Below are 24608 nucleotides of genomic sequence, written 5' to 3' on the forward strand. Positions count from 1 at the left end.
TCTGACGTACAATTATGTAGCAAAAACAATTTTGATCCCATCTACGTGAGGATTCGGTTAAATGCTTTATAGTGGAAAAGAAACCACATCAAGTTTTCATTTGTTTGAGCTGCAGAAAATTAATTTCCTTAATGTGTGGGCTGAACTCACTCACTTTTTACTTTGGCAGCATTTCATACCATTTCACCACTTCACACACAGTAATATAACTGTCTAACTAACTTTCCACATAGTGACAGGCTGTAGTTGGGCTGGTAAAGAGGTGAAGGGGTGTTCGTGTCTCTGTGTGTATGCGTATGTTGCTGTGATCAATGGATGAGCTGGGGAGTCCACGTGCAGTTCATTCACTGCCTGATGATCAATATGGGATTAGAGAGGAGAAGCAAGGTCTGTCTCTTGTCTTCTCTCTCATCTCACGGACTGTTTAAGGGCCCTTGAAGACAACAATGAACAGCAGAATGAAGACCATGAGTAGGGGGCGGACAGAAAAACGACCTTCTTTGTAGCCACACACACACAGATATATAACCAGAACCATACAGCAGTACTTTCATGCATTTGTGTCCCCAGATGGCAGCGTCAAACCTAACCTACACTGAATTGAGTGCAGGGATATTTAACATCACGTCAGTAAAGTACACACAGTCTGCCCACTTTATGGCTGCTGTAAAGGCAAGAGAGGAAAACTACGAATGGACATGCCTGCTGTTTAACTTGTATGTTTTGGTCAAGCCCATTATTAAAGTTACAGGCAGTTAAGATGTAACACACCACATCTTTAACCTTCACGTCAATCTTAATCTTAATTCCAGTTGTCGCTACAAGACATTCATGCTGAAACTGGTCATTTTAGACTCTTACAGGAGACAAACAGAGATAAAGTAGATTGCACACATGCAAAAAAAAAAAACCTACACACTTTTGTAATGGCTGTAGAGAGGGTTGCTTGTGTGCCCTTTGGGAATGTCATCAGTCGGTGAGGCCACACACAGTGTCAGTGAGTGAATCAGGGCTTTTACAGTGTCATGGCCTTTAAACAAGAAATAGCCAGAGAGGGTTACTGATGGGGACAATATAGCATGTCACATGACTCTTCTTTCTTCTGTGTTAAGACAGACATTTACACTAATGCATGTATACAGGACATGGCTTCCGGCACAACTCAGCAATGATATCACAAACCATCAGGTGTGTGTGTGTCTGTGTCTGTGTGTGTGTGTGTGTGTTTACACGCTGATGGATGAGTGTCTTCAGAGATAAATGGGTGCCTATTATTTGTGTCTTTTATAGGCAAACTCCCTGCTGACTTCCAAATGGGAATAGCATGCAGTCTTCACATGCACGCGTATACACACACACATGTACACACGAACACACACGTGTATACACACACACACGCACATACTCACATAACGAGCTACAACTGAGGGGCCCTAGGCTGTGGCACATCTGTTGTAGAGGAGACATAAGGCATTCATGCAGGGACTCTCAAGATCCTCCATGTAATGCCACACAAAGGAAGAAGGAAGGCATAGGGGTGGAGGGGTCTAATGACAATTTTGACTAAAAATCCCTCCTGGACAAAACCATGGCTGTACACAAAGACACACTGAGACACATTCTCTCAAATTGGCCCACTGACCTTCAGATCCCCTTTATAAAACATATGGCTTTTAGTATTCCTGACTTCTAGTGCAGAGACAGAGAACAAAAAAGATTCGGTCATTTTGCATTTAAGACAGAACACTCTGCACGTACACAGCAGTGAGGCACTATGGTCCACATCTGATATGATTTAGAATATTTACCATATATACGCTGTTTGCCAATGATAAACTGTTAATCCTAAACTGAAAATCTGTTTTCATTCTGACATAGGTTTGATCAGATTCCACTGCCTCAACATCTTATTCATCATATGTATCATTAGCACAATTAATCGTGGCAGCAGCTGCAGTCTAGGGCTGCAACTAATAGTTTTTTCATTATTGTTCAATCTGCAGATTATTTAATTGATTAATTGTCTGATCGTTTTGTCTAGAACACAGTAAAAAAAAAAAAAAGAAAAAAAAGGCTGTGACCATTCAAGGTGGCATCTTCAAATTCTATGTTTTATCACAAACTCAAAGATATTGTACTGTGTGACAAGCAAATCCTCACATTTGAGTGGCTGGATTCAAAGAATGTTTTGTAATTTTTGTTTGAGCAATGACTGAAATGATTCTCAAAAGAGATGACGGTTAAGTCTCTGTTTGGCTGATTAATTGGTGAATCGACTCTTCATTTCAGCTTGACGGCGTTTTCAGAAATGTTGAAAGACAGTTGTAAGACTAGGATTACTGAGTAAAATTGGAAAAGAAGCAGTTCCATGGCCTAACTACTGTTTCAAAAAGTTTTGCTGTAACGTTGAATGTGGAAACTATTATCATGAGGGGTAGAAAATACATATTTGTGTAAAGATTTGAAGGCAAGGTGAGAAATCACACTGACCAACAGTTGTGCAAGAGGTAGGCACACAGCACTCAAGCGTGTCTGTAAGCCTCCGGTACTTTAGCAGAGTAGGACATAATCTGAAGAGGTCTTTAGCCTTTCCTCATGAGAAGAGAGGCAATGAGAGCACACAGCCGTGGTGTTAGAGGGGATTCAGCTCTCTGTCTGCTGCAATATGCCTGTCTAAAGCTCTCCAAACCAGGCTTAGCTTCCCGGCCCTGGCACCGCCTCCCTGCCTCCCCGTGCCAGTGTCAACTTCAGCTCGGTCCGTCGCCAGCCGCCGACGCCAGACTCAGTTTAGCTCGTGGCTGCTCCTCACTCTAACTGGGTTTCTTCTCTCCTTCCTACATTGCTTCCTTCCTTCCTTTTCTTGGATGTCTTTCATGATTTGGTTCTTTGTTCTTTTCACACTTCCTTTGCTTCTTTCTTGTTGTTTTTTTTTTCTCTAGTGTCCTCTTTGCCTCCAGTTTTTCATTATTTTTCTGCTTTATTTACTGAAAAAAAAAGTGTGTTTGTCACTTCATGTTGTCTGCTGGTGTGTACGTAGAGGTACTTTACCAAATCCTTGCACTATTAGCCCCTGCACCATACTCACAGCTATACAAATTAGTGTGATATTTAAACCCATACACCGCTCAAAATCCCAACTAGCCTGGTGTACATCATATTCCCTGTAATAAATGAACCACGGCTAAAACAGAGTTTTGCCTTCCAAAGTCAATTTAAGAGCCAATTTTCAGACACAACCTTGGAGTGACTTTGGATCTGTGAGGGTAATTATATATAGTTCTGAGAGAAGTAGTCAAGTGTTGAAAACAGTAGCTCATGGTCTGGAGACTCTTGAGACAAAAGCTACAGAGGGATACTTGTCATGCAGAAGAGACACTCGCTTGGTTTAACAAGGAGCTGAGAGGCAGCCGTGTGAGAGAGAAATAGGTCTGTATTCAAAAGAATAAGCAATTGATGGTAGATTGAATTTTTGTGTTGAAGATGGCAGTTTCTCTTGAGCTGGCTGTGACTTTGTATAAGTAATTTCCTAGCAGGCATTTGTACTGTAAAGGCAAAGGGAGAATGCACTATTGCCCCCATGAGGCAGGGTGAAAAAGACTCTGTGGAGAAGATTTCTTCCCCTGAAATAGGCCAAACCCACCGCAGTCACATAATGAGACATACAGATAAATAGCAGACACAACTTATCCAGTTCCAAAGTGGAAACCAGGGCAAGGTCTCTTCCCCTGTATCGCTGTCTGATGACAGTGGCCCTTGTGGGTGCACTCACCACATATTGATAATGGAGGAAAACGAGTCCTTTGTTATCTTAGTGCTCCTAGGTGCACCCCTCTGGGGGTCTTTGGAAAGGCGGCAGGATCCCAGTAGGGGGCCTGTATCTGTCACCTCAGTTTAGGGCTAGTCTCATGGCGGCTGACCCAAATCGTCCGCCTGGGGCAATGCCGGGCCCCTCAACAGGACTCCACCGCTGCAGATAATAGGCTCGTTTGGCAAAGTATCCAGACACTGGAACCAAAGCGGCCCTGACAGCTGTCAACCAAGACCAACATCCCCCTGCATGACACGCGCACATGTACAAGACCGGGATGGTAGTGTGTGTCGCTGCTACAGTATGTCTGCGTGTGCCGGTGGGTACGTGCACCATTGTTTCTCTACACAGGTGTGTAGATGAGTACATGTTCTTGTCTATGTGGGTCCCTCCACTTTTTTCCTGTTTTGGCACTGCCTATCCACAGCTCTGGTTAAACACCCCGGCACTTCCAGACAGTATTCAGGCGAGCCGACGCCATGTCAGGAGCAATTTGGCGCATCGGCAGAAATCTCTCCCTGTAGGGGAGCTGTCATGGAGGGGAAATCAAAGACACCTACGTGACTCGCTGAGTTGCCTCTGAGCTGAAAGAAAAGCTTGGTGACATGACCTGATTTCACCCATTTTACAAAAAAACCACAGCAGAAAATGGAGTTGCCTGCTGCTGTGCAATATGGAGTAATATCATTCTTACCCCAGGCACAGGGGTTGTGTATGTCACACTGCATATGCTATACAGTTAAAGCAGTCCTTCTGTCAACAAGAGTGGACTAACGTTATCTATACTGGTGGCTCAGCACGTCCATATCAGCAAGTCAGCAGGTGACCTTTGTTCCACATCATTGTGTCTATACTACAAACACAGCACTCTCATTCCAACACAAGTGCTCATATCCAGCATGTGTGGTATACACAACCAATGACTCAGAAAAGAAAATGAGGTTTCAAGAGACCGTGCTTGTTAAATATGAGCTAAAAGAAAATAGAATCAAAATACATGAACAAAAGCTTTGGCATCGTCTTTGGTTTGGTTCCTGTAAATATACTACAACAAGCCCATGGCTTGATCTCACATGACAACTCATTCATTCCAGTGAAAAAATAATGGGATGAATTAACCACACTATATGTTGTAGGCCTCATAAATTATGACATCAATATTCCACTGTGAGAATTATAATGCCCTCTGTTGAATTAGTGCTGACCTGCAGACATTTGAACTCTGACATGTTCAGCCTTTCAACATTTTATTGCTCTTTGTCATTAAGATATTGGCATTTGTGTTCATATTGCTGTGCATTAGACTGCTACTTTGTGGTACTTTGCTACACAGTGTTTCATCATATTGCCCATAAAACTCATGACTCACCCACTCAAAAGCACATGTTTGATTCCTGCTTTTTAAAAATAATTAGCCTTGTCACAGGTATAGTTCCTCTATGATTTGCACACTGTCATGAGATGCTGTACATCAATTTCTGCAACAACCTGTACTGTCATACTATTGTCATTAGTGCAGGTTTGATGCAGGTGAATTTCCAGGTTTCATAGCATGATTTCTTTAAAATCATTCAGCACTTAATACAACATAGCGCAGCAGCATTTATAAACAATACAATACTGACTTAAACCCACACGCACTCAATAAGACGACAGAGTTGCAAACAGTTAAGGCTTGTGGTTCGGCTTGCAGCAGAAAAAACACAAAGGAATCTCTCCACTGTGAGGGATCATAACTGCATAAATGGGAAAGAGGGAGTTGCTGAAAAAGAACTACAGTGCTCAACAAACCTTCCCCGGGTAAGTGCAGTTCAAAAACTAGGAACCTAATAAACAAGAAACAACTGCCAATAAATCCAAAACCCCAGAGGAAAACAAAATGAAAAACCGCTTGCTGCCACCCACAAGCCTCTGAGCAGAGCAGCGGAGGTGAGGATAAATTCCGCCACCACACCGAGTCTTTCAGGATGCAGAGCTGACTCTGGTCCTTACAGGCAAATTACAGCTGACTGCAGCAGCGTGTGTGTCTGTCAAGACGTATGTACGGGCATGCGCGACTCTGTCCGACTGTGTGACTGTATGTGCGTTCTCGTGTGAATATACGTGTGATGTCACATTTTTTCTGAGTCTTCTTTTTATTGTCTCCCCGCTGAGTGATGACACTTAGACTTTCAGGCCAGCAGAAGTTCAAGGTCAGAGTTCAGGTATAGTCTCAGTCTGAGGATATGTATCAGTCTGAGGGCTGGTAGCTGACAGAGAACTATAGAAACTGACATTCCTGCATGTTTTTCTCCTCCAGTGCCTGCATCCTTCTGTCAGAGGGTTATCAAGTCAACTGTGCCACATTTGAAACCATCCAATTCCGCTGGCGAATTAACAACCAGGTGGTGGTGGTTGCAGCAGCTGAATATTAGAAACAACTTGCAAAACAAACAGTTTAATTGAATGTGATGCAAAATGACTTTTTTGTCCAATTAGCCATGTCCAGAAATGGGAGCAGTGATGACACAACAGATCAAGATGATGCACAGAGGCAGGACCTCCACTGAGCAGTCGGTTTAGCCACCAGAGGGCAGCATCTGGGTTAAAACACATTAATGACACAAGCTGGCCCATACACTTATTTATTTATTTGTTTATTTGAATGGGACAGTGCATATTGATGAACATGTTAAAACATGTTAAGATGCCGGATTGTAGCTTGACGCTAATTTCCATCCGCAGTCCCATATACATAAAAACAAATAAAGACAGTACAACATTTCACAGACTGGAGACTGGCTTCATTTTCAGGATACATACATGTAAATTTAAGCAATGAATACATAACAGACCTGCTGCAAACCAACCTGGAGTCAAGGCTGCCTGACTAGGTACCACAAAGTATGATAACTGTATCAGGAAATATCACTGTTTCACATATTACACCATTATTATTATTGTTGTTGTCAGTTACAATTACCCTTAAGGACTGGAAACAGATGTTTTCACAGTTCGTCCTGACAAATATGAAACTTGATAAAGAAGTGAATTCTTTTTTTTTTAATAACCCTAATAGAATAGAATTCAGCACTGTGGTTAAGCAAATGCACATTGTATGATAACCATAAATTTTCATACCATGGTACACTGTGCATCCGGAATACAAAATAAATTGCAGCTAAATTTCTATTGAGTTTAAAACACAGTCAGAAGACTCTGGCTCTCTCCTGCCCCACCCACTGAAAATAGAGCTTTACCTTACTGTGCTACAAAAATCAAATTATGATCCATGGATGCATTAAAATGTTGAGGAACCACTGCACGAGACATTGAATCGTACTAATTTTGAAAGATGGAGAGTAAGCATAATACAATAAATACTGAGTCCACAATGAATGAGGTAAATGCATTACACTGTCTGAGAGATGGTGGTGAGAGACAGCCAACCAGACACAATAGTCTTCAATTTATGCCAAAAGAGGCTACGTTCACCGAAACACATCCATACACAAATGCAGACACACACGTACACACACACACAGCACAGACAAACAGAGTAATTAGTCTTTGATTTCCCCCGGCAGTGTTCTGGTACCAGGGGGCAGCTGCTGGGACCCTGCTTTAGCCTTGGCTAATTTCACTCACGGCTTGATCTCGACCCAGCGCAGGTGCCCACTTGGCACCCGACTGCAGTTGCCATGGCAATGCCAACTTCAGGGGCCAAGAAAATGCCAATTGTCCAAGGAGCTCAGCCACAGGAGCCATGGATGTGGTACCCATTATAAACAGGGCGCATTAGCACAAATGGAGCACGCACTCAGATGTGCACAGTTCAGCCACGGCTGAATTAAGCTTTCCTTTCTTTGTAGTTCTGATGTCTTTTTTGTAGCTTTTGATTTACTTTTGTGAAATGGCATGTTTCTGTTATTCTGAGGCTGGTGTCCATTCCCAAAATCAAAAGGTATGTACTCAGATTCTGCGCAGCAGACAGTATGCTGCGCAGACTGCTATAACTTGAGCTTGAGCGCCTCTTTCTGGTTCACAAGTGTCACTGCAACATCTGAGAAGCTGCAGGTCCACGCCTGTATGCACCTGCTGCAAAACACACTACAGTGAACTGCTGATTCAGGTACTTCTGCTCTAACAAGCTTCTTCCCCTAATCACCCCTGATGATTCACCCTTCGACCCTGCGCTCATTAAGCACACGGGACAGGCTTGCTGACTCACCTCTGTTAACAAGGGACATCAACACTACAAACAGCAAGGGACTGCTCCTGAAATCATCTTCACCTATTTGTTATAAAGCTGCTTTAGGACAACATATCAGGGTGGTGACTTGCACATGAAGCATGAAGCAGTTGGGTGAGGTTCAGAAGGGTAAAGGGTTAATGATGGTTTACCAAACAGTGCAGCGCATGGGCTGTGATGTCAGCAAAAGCAGACATGCTCGAGCCTTGTGTGTAATGTATTTAGGTATTTCGGTTACCCTAACAGTGGATTTAATGCCAGCCCTCACCTTTACAAGCTTTGGTTCGTCTGAATGACTAACCCAGGACGACCATTTCACATTCAGTGTCAGCTTGCAGATTTCATGGGTCACTGCTTTAATTTGAAGGATCCTAACCCTCAGGGAAACTTCAGCATCTTGAGGATCTTGCACTGAAGTTGAACAAATCTAGCAGATCTGACTTCAGTAAAGAGGGCAGTATGTTTTGAAAATCTGTTGTCCCGACTAGATACATGAAAGTCTAAATAAATTCCACTTGTTAACTGATGAGTCTGACGCTCACAATTTCACGCCACACATTGAAAGGACTTAATTACAGGAATCAAGCTCACTTCTGCATCAGATGATGAGTTTGTCTTGCGCAACGACAACACTGTTGAAGTTTATGCACCATTTGAAATGCTAATGCAATAGCCCAATTTCGCTGCAATGACCATTAAAGTTTAATCTAATTTCATCTAATTGGCCATATCACACGGATTTCATTCCTTTATAAACTCATTTCTGCAGACCCATATTGTGAATTTCTTACCTAAGGCCATCTTCTAACCAGGAGTCATTTTAATTGCCACATTGCCATCTGGTGTATGGATGAAGTGTCTGTATCACGGCCATTTCCAGCCGTTTCATAGCTATTAGTAGTGTTTTTTCCACATGGAATGAATTTTCATAAGCCTAACCTAAGGCTGCCAAGCTAGATGAAAGTTTACGCCTCCTTCCTAGACACTCTTGACGGAGTAAATGAGGTTGAGTCATTTGGCAGGAGCTCCTTCAGTCCTGCTGAAGACTTAGCAGGCTAAAAAACAGGAGTTTCTCTCATTCCAAATGATTAATCAGCATATTATGTATCAGCGGTGCATCTAAAGCTGTCTATATGGAACAGACCTGAGGCCACAGGCTCTGCTATCCTCTGAAATAAAGTAGTATGTTTCTTGGTGTGACTAACAAGGCAGTGCTACGAAATAAAGATTGAGCTTCAAATGATTCATTGGGAAGTAAATAAATTGTTTACTTCACATGTGTACTACAGTAAGAGGGCATAAGTTGTGACGGGGTGTGATACACTGATCCCATAGTATACAGTATCCTCATTGTACTTTGTGGTAATATCATTGGTGGCTAATGTTTTCATTATCCCTAACCTTAACACTTCATTGCTGTTTAAGTTTATGTATAATACTTTCTAATATGAAATACCCTAAAAGTACATAGAATATCTTTTTTTAATAAAAAAATGTAAATTGTTTTTGTGGTTTGCACTGTCGTAATTTATTGTTCTTATTTGCACCTGCATTTGCTGTTTGCACCCACCCTTGTGTGTGTTCTGAGAGCTTTTGTAAAAGCAAATTTCTCCAGTGTGAGATGAATAAAGTCTATCCAGGCCAAAACGGTGCTATCCGCACTGTGCTACTACCTGTAACACACCATCACGCACCATATAGGAGCTGTTTTTGAATCCACTGCTTGTTCTGCACCTGAAAAGGTTCGACACCGACATAATCTGAGCACACAACTTTCTGATCTGGAGTCTGGACACTCTACCATTGCGCCACAAGGTTCTTAAAAAAACTATGTAGTTAGCATCTAAGAGACATCTTCAGTTTGTTCAGCAAAGAGAAGAGGTCACAGAAAGACATTTGTACAGAATATAAAGCATATTAGCACTCATCTCATCTCAGTCTCATTCTCTTTACATGTACTTCCTACAGCTCTAGATAAATATAGTCAAGCAGCATACATTTTATGTAATCACCTGGCCTAGATTTAAAGAAAAAGAAAACTTTTCCTCTGCCAGTTCACACTTCCATCCAGTTGGTGGCAGTAGTGCATCAAAAAGCTGCCGTGGCAAGCGCCAGTAAACACTTTTAATCTATAGACTGTTAGTGAAGCATAAGCTATACTTCACAGACATAAAACTAAAGGTAGTGTTAGGACATCGTGGACAGACAAGATGGATCCGAAAGGCCCTGTGTTTCCACTTTCTCTGTCTAAATTCAGCTTTTCAGTCTGCTCAGAGAAACAATGTCGTCATCATTTCATAAGAATTATCTTCATCAGGAAAAAAATGTAAACACAGAGCTCAACTCCACACTAGAGCCAAACTTGGAACAGCAAGGGGAACATTTGTTCAACACGAGATCAAAAGGAAAACAAACCAACTGCCCAAACACGCTCGCGTTTTGTGAAATGGAAGTTAGATAGATGATCAATATGAAGATCTGTGGAGCAGGGACAGACAGGCTGCAGCATGCAGCTCTGTGACTGCATATGAATCACAGGATGATAATGTGACTGCTGAACCTGAGCCAGACACTTCACGCACACATACACACACAAGGCTTGGGTGCTCCCAACGGTAGAGGCACCTAAACTTGCAAAGTGACAACAGTAGCTCATGCATTGACTCCCCTCTGCTCTGTTTTCTCTCCATGTCCCACCATGTCTGTCTGTGACATCATTCATTTACACTTGAATGTGACACAAATCATAATAGCAAAAACACCAACACTCAATAAATACTGAATGGTAAGGAGTATCAGTCAGGTGTACTGTTAATAAGGGCTGCTGTCTGTAAGGGCAATTCAGAAATAGATTTTTTTTTTATCTTGAAAGAAAAAGAAAAGAAGCGAAACAGAATCTATAAAGAAGAGATAAGTAAAATCACCGATGTCTATACGCTGTCAAACTAAGATATTAATACAGTATACTGCATAAACACACCATAGGATGGAGACAAATTCAATTACACTGTGAATCTATTGAATGATATAACCAGCATCAGTTCCAACATACAACCTCAGCTGGAATATTATCTTAGCTGTTGGCCATTTTGGCTATTATTAATTATCTGAAATACATTAAAACTAGCCAACCAACCTAACTGGTGCAAGGACAGGGTCAGAAAAAAACATCAGTTTTTTTTTTAGCTGCACAGATAAACATGGACACAGATAGGAATAGGTTTGCAATGCACACTATATAATGTCAATTTTGGTGAGAGATAAGGCTCTAGCACGAGACCTCGTGGCGCAACGGTAGCGCGTCTGACTCCAGATCAGAAGGTTGCGTGTTCAAATCACGTCGGGGTCAGTGGTTTTTAAGGTAAGACTGGATGACACTCACTTCACTGTTTGAAGCAATTGATTTCACAACTCACATGTAAGGAGATAAAGCTGATCATGTGCAAATTAACAGAAAGAAATGCAAACAATTAATTACTAGCAGATAAACGGAATACCTTGCAAGCTTCTGATACAACTGAATGATGCAGTGCTAATGGATTGTTGCTTTTGAAATGACTGTTCAGCTTGTTATGGTTAATTTGATTCCCTTGTTTACATCAAAATATATGTAAACTTTAACACTACTGGGATTCTGAACGTGGTTTTAAAGTGTTGAAACCTGGCTTTAGGCTGGCAAAACGAACACAAAATGTGCAAAAAAAGAGAAAGAAAAAAGAAAAACTAGCAAAAAGCAACAATGTACAAAACAAACCCAGAACAGCAAAGTTTAGGTAAAAAGACAATCAAGTTTTCTAATCACATATTCCAAAAACAGTTGACTAACACGGCTGTAGGCCCAGCAGAGCCCAGGAAGCCTGTGGAAATACAACATCCACAAGTATAGGAGCAGCGTTGTCATTAATGGGTTAAAATGAACAGGTCTGGTTAACTGTGTTCCTGCCTGTTAGTAGAGTAAAACTGGGACGGAGGCAGTAGCTGATGTAAAGAAGTGGACAGACTGGATTTACTGCTAACAACTACACACACACACACACAAAGAAGACAGCACCCACACACACTGAGATAAAATCAAGTGCGTTCGCACACACAGAGACTGGGGGATGTGTAAAGTTAGTTGTCCCGGCCCACATCTAGCTGAGCTGTGCACTACAAGTGCCCGCAGAGTTGTACTACATTCATCACTGTTTATTTTTTAGGCTGACTGTTAAGGGTTTGACAGTATAACACAGGTACAGCGTACACCTTTAGAACATCACTATAAAGCTGCACTGATGTAAAAATAATACATAAAAACAGCTGTTATTATGCTTGTTGATTGGTTCAGCTAAATTCCTCTTAATGAAATTCAATGTCCTGTCATCAGAGAGATGTAAAGAGCCCACACAACCACTAGGGGGAGCACATATTCACAACTTCAGAACAAATGAAAAATAATGCAAATGACAAAATATATACATGCTATGTATGCACCAAGTCGTCTTCAATTAGTTTGCTGTAACTGCCAAAAATAGAAATAATTCTTCCTTTCTTTGTGTGTTGTCTGTGAAGGACTAGAGGAGAGGAGAGGAGAGGAGAGGAGAGGAGAGGAAAGAGAGGAAAGGAAAGGAAAGGAAAGGAAAGGAAAGGAAAAGAGAGGAGAGGAGAAAGGGTTAAAGGAGAAAAGAGTATTTCAGACAGCAGGTGCAAAACAGCTGCTCTCACCCCTGCTCCCACCTGATGCGTAACCATGGCACCTGCCACATAGTCATTATAAAGTGTAGATGCACATGCACACATACTCTCCATCTCTGCCGTACACGCACATTCTCATTCATGTACAAATGCACACAACCAAAAAGCATCTGCGCATCAAACAGAACGGCTAAGGGCAGCTCGCTGAACTTCTTCAAACCTCAGACATCAAATGTGGGAAATGTACTTTTTAACATCAAACAGCAGCACAAAACAAACAGTGTTCTTAAGAAGGGCACGCTTTCAGGTTTTACAAGATATCAGTGGCTTCATGACACCAGATATCCTGAGAAAAATCTGCTAACAGATTGGAATCAAAGATAGCACTTTCAATTGAAACTAACATGTTTCATCACCATTAAGAGGAATACATAATGATGGTCCTGCTGGCGTTCAGCTTAGATATCTTTGAAGTGATGAAAGCACCAGACAAATTCATTCATGTCATGACTACACAAGAATACACTCAGTTACAGCTGATGACTATTGCTGTAATACAGAGGTTCTGTCTGTTAAATTTTATCATCAGATGGTGTACTGTTAATGCAATAAATACATAAAATGAATTTAAAGCAAGTATTTCACTGTTGAGTAACTTCGAGCAAACAGTCATTTCATTCAACAATTTAAATGAAGTGAAAGCTGGTTGAAAAATTATCGACACCATTTCCCACTTACATCAACACAGTAGAGGGGGTTACAGCTCACTATGACCCCACATTAAAGCCAAGAATCTAGTGACTCAGGTGTAGTCAGCACTGTTCCCATGGGAAGGATGTGGTGGGATTGTGGGTAATCATTTACAGTCGGTCTAGTGGGCGGGGTGGGCAGTGTGATATCATCCTTCCTCTGACACAGTTTTTGCCCACACACACTCATACTAGCAATACACACACTCTCACACACACACATCAAAGTGGCGCCTTGAATGCAACATGGAAGACTACTCTGCATCATTCAACCTTCCACATATGTGAAGGAGGACTGCCGCTGGGTTGAAACGATTAAACCGAGAGCGAGTTGGTGTGCAGCACTTTACTGTTCTGTAATGTTTTAGTCATGATGAGACCGTAAAAGCAGACAGGTGTAATCACAAGCACATGTTTTGGAAACTCTCTGTAGTACTGCCAAAGCTTTATGCACAAAGTTTTCAGAATACAGACACAACCAAAGCTATTTTAGCTCAAGGAAAAGCTGAATGGAAATGAGGAGAGGTGGTAAAAATATACAAATGCACTCACACACTCACTCACACTTTGACTCACCCTGTCTTTGTCATCCACCACATCGCAGAGCATGTCGTCCAGGTCCAAAATGCCTCCATCTCCATGTTCCAACCTGTGGACTTGGACCCAGTAGGTGGGTTCCTGGAAGAAAAAAAGAGAGGGAGAATTAGCTCCACAGTGAAATCAGCTTTATTTGCACCATATAGACTTGGGATTTGAAGCCTTATGCAAGCAAAGCCATACGACATAATATTTTAGCATTGCCAGGCCAAAGGAATTAGCAGCTTGTGTCTCCTTAGGAATCAGCTGATCTAATCACCATGTGGTTCTTATAATGATCCAGTCAGCAGGCACACAGGGGCTCTGACATGGTTATGGATTGACATCATGATAGCAGTTATGAAATATTTTAATCTCCTGCTGGATGGCCTGCAAAATAAGCATATGGCTCGAAGCCTTCTCCATGTGGCAGTAGAAAAAGAAAACGTATGACACAGGCGCAGCAGGAGGTGTCACATTCAACAGTTCTCGTGGTTACTTTCCAATGCATAAAAGGTGACAACACTCCACCGCCCTGCCCTGTTCAGTTCACAAACTGTCCTTGTCTTTTTTGCATTACGCTCTGAATATCATCCATGCATACATAATGCATTCAGGGACAGCAAGTTGTGCAGAAGTCCTACATCCTGCATCATACTGAGTGTAATATATCTAATCTTTTCACACACAAAAAAAAAACATTAAAAAAATCAGCTTTACTCAATGTTTATCATAGTTGGTGTTTTGTAATAATCACAGACTTGGTCCACTCTTCTTATTTAATGCTGCATCAGACAGTGTATAATATGCAGAGTGCTATAGATTTCAGCACAGTTTGAGAAGTGTAAACGTGTAATGTCCATATGTCTGGTAAAGACAACATTGTACCAGCACAGGCCACACAGGCCTATATTATACAGGCCTTTAAATGCCGCAGTAACTCCAGGAGCAGTGATGTTGAGAAAAAGTGGTTTAAAGATTTCAGGCTGGCTGGCAAACTGTAACAGGTGTAACAAGCTGGAGCAAGTTGTCATGCTGTAATTTTCAGGCTGGTTAGTTTACCTTGAAAAATTATTACTTGCATAATAACTTAAACTCACTCTGACTTTGGATAGTCATCAGGAAAAATGGGGGGGAAATGCAACATCTACCAACAAAATGTTCTTTAAGCTTTTGTACAGTTCACCTAGTTAATTTAATTTGATCTACATCCTTATTGAAACTAAATGTGTCTGTCACGCTATGTGCGACTGTCAAATATAAGCCGTCATATTGAAATCAATTTAATAAATTCACTTTTAAACACATATTTTAAAGGTAGCTTGACTACACAAAATCAAGTGAATTACAGTCAAAAGCTGATATGGCGTCTGGTTACATTAGTGTTAGAAGGAGTTTAGGTGTGGGGGAGGGATTCTCCATCATGACTGGAATTAGTCACTGCCTCATTTAGTTACGTGTAACACATGACAAAATAAGCCCAATTTGCAACTTTCTTCACTTCTCCAGAGAGTGAAGGACAGTAAAAGACGACATTTGTGGCTTCGGGGGCCACTGCAGAGAGGTTGAATGAGTCTTAGTGATTAGTGCCCTACAATAAAACATGTGCGTTTAACAGTCTATCCACTCAAAAGTCTGGCAGGAGCAGATGGGATGTTGACACTAATAATTCACATAAATTGAGCTGACCTACGTTCTAATAATGAACCATGTTAACAGCTTGAAGTAAAGTGGGAAGTGGGGCTTAAACAAACCTTTATTCGTAGTAAGACTGCATAATAAGCACAAGCAGTTATCAAAATAGAGACAGCGGTTCCACTTCCCTGCAGTGGTGTAATTAGTTGACAGTGACGTCACATTGGACAGATTACCAAAGCAGCAAAATAACGTGTCTTCAAGACAGAAAAAGTGTCATGAAGTGAGGTGCCCCATTTCAATATTTTTTCTATATGAAGATGTTCATTGTTTGCCTGACTGGCCATGGGAGTTGGGCTCTTAATAGCTAAAAATATCAACAGGCTTTTCCTATTTTATGCTGGCCTACTGAAACTGGCAATGACCTCAGAATTTGCATTTGCCTCCAGTCAAATTAAAGGGGCTGCTTTCACTCAGAAAGGAGTGGGGGCATGACATAAAGGCATGGATGTGCTGCTCTTATCCATAACTGACTGAATTACAGATATAATGTCATTTCTTCAAATAGATGTTTTTCATTCACAGATAATTTCCTATGATATAACAGCAGAAAAAGTCATGTAGGAGTCAAATATGTAGTCATATGGAAAGCAGTTTAGAATATATAGCATAGATGTTGGACATTTTGTAAATACTGTATATTGCTAAAGATTTCATGTGTGGTTTGGATGTTTGATATTCAGATATAAAACATTTAAAGGAACAAAAGCTTCTCACTCTCTCCATTTGTCCTCCTCCTTCCTCCCTGCTCTCCCTCCCTTCGCCCGGCTCATAGCCTACAAGCACTGAGGCATGATGGCCCAGTCAGAGAGGAGGCTAAAAAGAAACCACTCAGCTCAGTGACGGTCCCTCCTTCACCATGTTAGGAAAGAATCTCCTCACTCTTTTGTCTGCTTTTTGTTCTCACTCTATTTCCCTCACTCTGTCTCTCTTCCTCCGTGCATTCTCCTCCAAAACGGAGCTGTCTTTTTCGGGTCTGTGGTTAAATGCCTTCATGCACAGCTCTGTTGTACTGAACTCCAATGCGGTTCACCAGGCAAAATGGTCCAAAGCATGAGGGGAATAACTGTGTGGTATTTTCCTCCCTTCTGAGGTTATTAGGAAGGAAAAGATGGCAAGTCTATCACGGATATTCCCATGCGACAAGACAATGAATCAGAAGTAAAGAGAGAATTAAACAGGTCCCATGTCAGTTAGGGCCACTGAAATAATAACTGTGGCCATAAACAAAGATATAGAGTTAATGCACCTACAGCAAAACTGAGTGTGGGGTTGTTTGACTGGAAACATTGCTAAAACTACACTACAATATCACTACAAAAACATATGGCAAACCCAGAGTAAGAAAGACAGAGTGAAAATTCACTATCTCTGGAAGTCATTACAAACCACGCACTGACCCTCAGCATTAAACAGGAAAGAAAAAAATGTTTCAGATGTTCAAATGTTGACATGGTCCATGTCTGTTTGGCATGGTCCGCATCCAGACTTGTTCCTCGGATGGATTATGAAGAACAAATATGATTCTGAGAAGCTCAGCCACACAACTTAATCCCCGAAATGCACTTGGAAAAAACACGGTCTTGATGCAACTTGGTTCAAATGATGCAGGAGCCTTAGATCAGTGGTGCTTTGCCTCCAGCAAGCCAAAAGCAATACATAAGAATTCGCAGTTCAAGGACTCTTCATTACAAGAGTATTAGCAGAGACTTCATCACGAACTGGGATTGGGTTGGATTTTTGGGGTCATCCCTAAATGCTGTAAATACCATGGTCTTGACTGGTACACGCACAAACGACTAGGGGTTTTTTTTCCCTGGTGAATACTTGTAAGTATTAGTAAGGTAGCTGAGGAAGACACAGCTGGTTGTGTTAGCCATTCAGTTCACAAAAACCCAAAGGTCAAACCCTGTGTTTCTCCGACTTCTTATTATCATTAATTCTTTCTCTCCAATCCTGAAGACCTTTGCTACTGTTCAGAACATGTCTTGTGTTGTATTTCTACTTATAACATGGCTGTGCCTTCAGTTATGACTGATAATCTCATTTGTTATCCATGCAACTCATCTTTTTGCAAGGATTCTCTTGAACCAAGTCATATCATCACATTGCATCATCTTGAAAGACACTACGCAATCTGATTAAATTATAGTGTAATCAAATCCAGTAACTTTAAATATACAAATTAATATCTGGTGCATGCTTGCTAACGTGGAACACCTGAGAGTCTGGCAGCTGTTTAGGAGCAACCGCCAGCGTACTTTAGCAAATGACCTTTCATCGCATCTATCGCATCTGAACACATGTGGGCTTCATCAAATGTAGTATGTAGTATGGAAACCAGTGTAAATGGACCAAAAAGACACAGAGAAGGAGCAGATCTTGAAACAAAGACAGCATTGTGACAGAGTCATTTGTATTACTGTACTGGACAGTAACAACAGGCAGGGAGGACAGCCGCACAGTTGATAAAGTGTTAGCACACTCAGCAGTCACCCTCACCTCATTCTGTTACCATCAACCCGGCTACTAAATCAGTATCATGTTATGCAGAATTGGCTCTTGCAGTTACGTCGCTTTCTGGCTTTTTTTTAACTCTGTGTTTGCATTTCTCTACAACTGCACATGTACTGTTTTGTTTCAATACATGGTTTCATGCACTCAAAAGAAATCTAGACTCAAGTCATTTGCCCTGTAACACTTGTCTGGGCTGCCTTCAACCAGCAAGTGGAAAGACAATCAGTTTCATATTATCTTCAGCCATCCAAACAGATACTGGTACTCTCATCATGTAAGGTCCTCCAGAAACAGACTGAAAATAACACTGTTTCAGTCTTGAGGTCTTTTTTTGCCATGGAAACATCATGTGCATCAGAGGAACAAAACCAGCATCAGATCCACACACCATGACCGTGTTGTTGTTGTTGTTCTCAAGTGCAACCAAGTGTCACTGAACACAAATGGCTGTGCCTTTCCAGACCACACTAACACCCCATCACTATTCAAGTCCTAAGAGTAACTGGGCATAATTAGTTTTTCAAACAGAGACAGTGGGCCATCAGCACTGCATTATTTCATCAACAAAGAGACAAAAACTAGAACAAAACATATCTGACAAGTACAATTGTTACGTACAGCTTTGACAGACAGTCTGAACCATGCATGGGTGGGCTTGGACAAAAAACCGAGATAAATGTGTGAATAGAACGTATTCGTCCACCATGCTGCTAACAGGAAGAAGGATTACTGACGTGCAGAAATGAGTGTCAGTGTCTTGTGAAGTGCGATGCTCTCAGGTCAGGTGCAAAGGGTATGAAAGGTCAGCCGTACAACTCCTGAACAACAGCAGCTAAAGCACTCCACAGTGTAGGAGCATCAGTGCTTAAGGACTCATGAAAGGTGCAAATGTAAAGGGTGTAGCTGAAATAATCTTCCTGTATGGCATTGCCACATGACACAGAACAGCAAAGTAAAACATACTTGGTTTCACTTTATTGAGATGAGTGTGAAGCAAATGGATCAACAGTTGAGCAAAAATAGGTGATTTAGTATCATGGGGAGAATATAAATCAAAGAATGTTTAATATATGGACAAGGGTTACGAATACAATAACCAGGTGACTTAACATGCAGTCACAGAATAATCCTGGCTTTGTTGACACTGAACAAATCTGCAGGTGCATTCAGCAGAGCAGATATAAGCAGATATGCAGGGTGTGCATCACAGTCACATGTGAGCTTTACTCATTCATTCATAGACAGGCTGAGTGACATACCGCCACCCTAGTCTGATCAGGTAACCACTTATCTGATCCACTGTAGAAGGTGAGGGGAGACAGAGAGGTAGTTGTTCTCTGTGTCACACACACAGACACACACACACTTGCAACATAGGCCCAGACAATACCTCTCTTCAGCTCATTATCTGTGGCCCTGTAACAGAGAGAGCTACCTGTTCCTGTCAAGAGCACACAAAGACTAGTGCCCTAGAGGGAACTGGGGGATGGAGGTGGGTGTGAGAAAGTGTGTGTGACAAAGAGAGAACATGGGCCTGTGTGTGTTTTGTGATTGCTGCATTAGCTCCTGCAAGTGTTACTATTCCCACGGGGCGTGTGTTTTTTTTTTTTTGTGTGTGTGTGTGTGTTGGGGGGGGTATCAGCGACTAGATGTACTTCTCAAATGTCCAGGCCTAAAGCAGGACCTCGTGGCGCAACGGTAGCGCGTCTGACTCCAGATCAGAAGGTTGCGTGTTCAAATCACGTCGGGGTCAGAGCTTTTCGCAGTATGACTAACCTCACTGCGGTTGTGCATTCACCAATAGTTGAGGTGCGTCACATAGAGCTTGGAAAGTGGAGAATGCCTTCACATGTACGCAAATGTGCAACTACTATTCCAAATACAACAGTGTTGTGAATTTGATTCGGGTCAGGTGTAAACAGCATATTCCATTTGGATGTCCTGAATAAGGACTCAATCCGAAAGTAATCTTTGGACATACGGTTTACCATCAGCTCTGAACAAACTGGAGTAGAGAGGCATGTACAAAAGTAAAGCCCAAATTTCTGACACACACACCTACTTTTAAACATAATGAAAGAGTTGGACATCAACAGGTTTTTGGATATGGATAACATCACATTGGATAATGACATATGTCATTATATTAATTGTGTGTTACGAGAATGCACAACTCCATAGAAATGGGAATATCAAATCACCTTTTTCACAATAATTTTGTACATGTTATCGTAGTGAGTGAATGCAAAAGAAAAAAGCTAGCTGTGGGTTTTAGTGGAGATAACACACAGACTCGATTCTCACTAGTTAGCATTAGAAAATGTCAAGCATTTGGAGGTGATCCCATGAAGATAGACGAGCAGGTAGGTTGATGCAGTTTCACAAACCGCAGGCAGCAGTTTATGGAACAGATGAAACGTGACCGTGTCTGCTATCTTCTAAAGATGGCATCAACAAGCCCTGCTCTGTAAACTGAGAAGGTGGGAGAGATGTGATCAGTATGCAAGCGGCTGACAGAAGAGGAGTCACACAGAACAATACCGCGTTCATCATCATCTTATCCCTGTTTAGAAGGCATTGTTGAAGTGCAATTCAATCAGTGTAATTCCTTACACACCTAGAAAAGGAAATGACTTGCTAGAGAAACATTTTCTACATATTAGAATACCTTCACACCTACACGTTTCAACCAATTCACAGTTAGAGTGATGTGTTCTTCCATACATTCAATGTGATTTCATTCCACCCGTCAGGTGAAGATTCTTTGTCAAGAATAACATTTTCTGTCCTCAAAGTTTCAAGATTTAAAGGTCCACAGGCGACAACTTATTTGTGGAAGATCTGCCAAAACAAAGGCCTAGGAATTCTTTGCATTAGTGCAAGAAGAAACGCTACCACAGGTCTTTCCTTCCAACAGCTGTCAGAGTGTTCCAGTGTTGTTCAATGGAGCGATGTGTCCACATGCATACTGTTTTTGTACTATTGTGTGATTTATGTTTACTTCATCCTGTTATCACATACATGCAATACCTTGTGCAATATCACATTTTTACTCAACCTATGCATTTATATTTTTCTTCTAAAACTTAAAACCACATAGACTGTTACCTGGTTGTGTCCTTTGGGATATGTTATGGCTGACTTTCATCTGTGATGGGTCAATCATAAAAACTGTAATAATGCCAAATCATGTCGGTGAAGTTGAGATGGGTGAGCTGTTATTCTCTCATATAAAAAGAGGTAGTTATTGTTGTCTTCACATCACTGTGATCCTGAGGTAAGTGGAGAAACACTGTAAAAAAGTCAACTAATTGTTATAAGATGCAAAACAAAGATTTCACAGATGATCAATTCTATATGGGAAAGACTGCGATGTGTTTGGATTGAGAGAGGTGAATGTAGGTGTGCAGCAAACCTACAGGCTTTAGGTGATGTGTCATTAATGAAGGCTTCACATAACTACACTTCAGTGGAGTTTAATGGTTGCAAACACAAGCGGGTTGATTCGCTCAACATTATAGTTTACAGAATACGTCATTACCGTTTAACCATATCAACTTATAGTATTAATTATATATTAACTTGTGTTGGGTGAGACTGGGTTTATCTTTCATGTGCTGACATGGTTCAGAGTGAAAAGTGTGAAAATGAACAGATAACTACCAAAATCTCACTAAAATCTCAACGAGTCATTTAAAGAGGACTGCACAATCTCCCAACTTTCACTGCCTGCTCAGAGAGCATAGCACCCCCATTAGGCTGTGACCTCCGACCTCTGGGAGTGCAGACCACCCTGTGAATCACCAGTTCAGCCGTCAGCTTCGCACTTTTAGAGTTTGCGCTCTGCAGCATAATAACAGCTGTGATTTATGGAGTGTAAGTTCTCCCCTGTGAGTCACAAACGCTATTTCACAAATACTTACTGCCTCTCTTGTGTGTGCACGCACAAACACACACACACACATACAGATAGACACACAGCTTACAGGCTTCTTATCTTTGCCAAGGCGTTCTCTGCTGCTGTCAGGAGAACGTAAAACAAATGCAAAACAGGAGATATAGGACAGGAGCAGGCTACTGCCACGACTACTGCGAGGTTACACGTGGTGCAGCTTAAATGTTCTATTCACTGTGCCATAAAGGGTTTCTCTTCCCACAAACAAATAAAATAATTAATACCAAAAACATATTGTGTGTCATCAAAAGTGGCCCAAAAACAAGTGCAGCTGAGCAATCCTGAGAGAACGACCACACTTTATGTCATACTTATTAGGATGTAGAAATGTTATGTAAACAACTACTTAAAGAGGAATTTAAGCAGCTCTGCTATAGTGACAGCCTTTGTCATATAGTCAAAATTCCCCTGTGGAGCTGACACTGCTCGCTCATTATGAGCTAATTGCTGATTGTTTATAAGAGCCTTCTTTAGCCCGAATCAACCCTACAGACGAGCTGACTGTTTGACATGTATGTTGGGGGTGAGACAAACTGTCTGTGATGACAGAAGTTGATTTTCCAGTCTAGTTTAGTTCACCAGGTTTGTTTTAGCTCACTAAAATACACTGAATATCGCTTCGGGGCACAACAATTGCTTCTTGGTGGAAAAGTGCTGTCCCGGACTGTGTACAGTCGGTCTGTGTGCAGGCAGACAGTAATGGACAAACTTCCCTACACCACTGAGGGAAGTCGTACAGTGGTATTCCTGTGAGACAAAGTCACCTCCAGGGTCTCTGCATTATTGATACCCTGCCTGTCCAAAGCGGCCACAGCCTGAAGAGTACAACACTGAGAGAAATATGACACCGCTCTACACACATATATGCAGCACTGCACACACAGGAGGCCTACTGCATGTTATTATCCATGGGAGCATGTCCATAGCTTATAGCATGATAGAAAGAGACACTGCTGGACCTAAAAGCTACATTTAACAACCATGACGTCTAGCTGGTAATTAAATTTAAAGGATTTTCACACATCATACGTTGTATGGAGCTACAGACACTATAATTGGACAGCATAAAACTTTACAACTTTGTTTCTGAGAGAAAAGCGCTCCACTCCCGACTCCACCCTGACGGAGAGGGAAAGACAGGGGTGCTCACTCACAAGGACGCAGACAGAGGAGGGAGGACTTCATGTTTAAAATCATGTATTAGTAACACTTCAGTTGAATAGTCCACTGCTAAAACTTGACTGGTAGGTGACAAAAAGATTCAGAAGTTTCACTTTCACCCTATACCTTCTTAACTAAATTACTTTTAATCATCACAGTTACTCCATTAAAGGATGACCCATGCTTTTCTTAAACTTCTGTCTTGGTGAGATAATTGTCATGTCAACACAGCAATTCAGACCAAAGGTAGAGCATTCCACCAAGTATTAGAAAGAAACATTTGAAAAAAAATAGTAAAATCTATTTATGTGTTCACAGTTAGTCCGCAGTCAATACAGTTCACACATAAATACAAAGTGAGCAATCAGGACAGTTGCTATCAGCATACCTTGGCCATGTCTACAGTGGCTGGCTGCTCTCAAAAGTGGGCCAGCTACAAATTTGCAAACTTTCCTGCTCGTTCACACTTTGTCATTGTTCAAATAAACAACATACTTCATGATAAATCATTCAGCCCATTCAACAATTCTGTTGCATGTATAGTATGTGGGTTAGCAGCCCAGTTGCTCTACACATCTTACATTTAGACTGAACAAAGTACTCAGAAAGCCCAGAACTAAGTTCGTTAATGAATCATTCTCAAACAGAAACAAGCCAAAGTTACCCACACAACTGGCAGAAATGTTCAGTCCTACTCGGAAACATATTTTCAAAAGAGTCAACTACAAGGACTGGCTTTGTACGATTGTGCAGGCACGTACGAAAGACTAGAAGAGATATATGTATATTTATTTTGGCAAACACAATTCCCCATTTGTGCACTGAGCAAGTGGCGGTATTAGAGCCAGAGAGGTTAGTAAGGTATCAGGCTGGTAATACAGGCCAATTTGTCAAACATCGAGCCAAATCCTGCAGCCCCTAAACACAGACACCGTCCAAATATCTGCCACACCTACACATGCTGAGCCAGAGCAGAGACTACTGTCAATTCTCTGGAGTACCATACTGTAGCTGTGGAGAGGAGAGAGGCAGGAGCTGCAGAGAAAAAACATCCTACTGTCACTATACTGTAAATCAAAGGCACAGCCATTCTTTCCACTGATGTCACATAAATGATTTTCCGAGCTGTCTGATTTGAGATGAGTTGTATGCTTGGATAGACCCCTGTAGTCGTCTCCCTGGCTGTGTGATCTGCTTGATTAGGGGATTTGTAGTCCCTAAACCGTGTTTCTCCAGGACTAC

The 24608-nt window shown here is 41.6% G+C and overlaps 1 protein-coding gene and 2 non-coding genes across 4 annotated transcripts in view; 2 read left to right on the plus strand and 1 right to left on the minus strand.

The window, feature by feature from the left end:
- Positions 1–24608, minus strand: part of LOC121623719 (partitioning defective 3 homolog) — a 323624-nt gene that overhangs the window by 270930 nt on the left and 28086 nt on the right. For both annotated transcript variants that reach the window (XM_041961133.1, XM_041961132.1), the window contains exon 2: positions 14039–14140. In XM_041961133.1, coding sequence (XP_041817067.1) covers positions 14039–14140 — 102 coding nt within the window. The remainder of the gene's footprint in view (positions 1–14038; positions 14141–24608) is intronic.
- On the plus strand, positions 11317–11388 carry trnaw-cca. Its single transcript has one exon. It is a non-coding gene; the product is annotated as a tRNA-Trp (tRNA).
- Positions 19932–20003, plus strand: trnaw-cca. The gene has a single exon. It is a non-coding gene; the product is annotated as a tRNA-Trp (tRNA).

Source organism: Chelmon rostratus, chromosome 20, assembly GCF_017976325.1.
Source record: "Chelmon rostratus isolate fCheRos1 chromosome 20, fCheRos1.pri, whole genome shotgun sequence".
Classification (NCBI taxonomy): domain Eukaryota; kingdom Metazoa; phylum Chordata; class Actinopteri; order Chaetodontiformes; family Chaetodontidae; genus Chelmon; species Chelmon rostratus.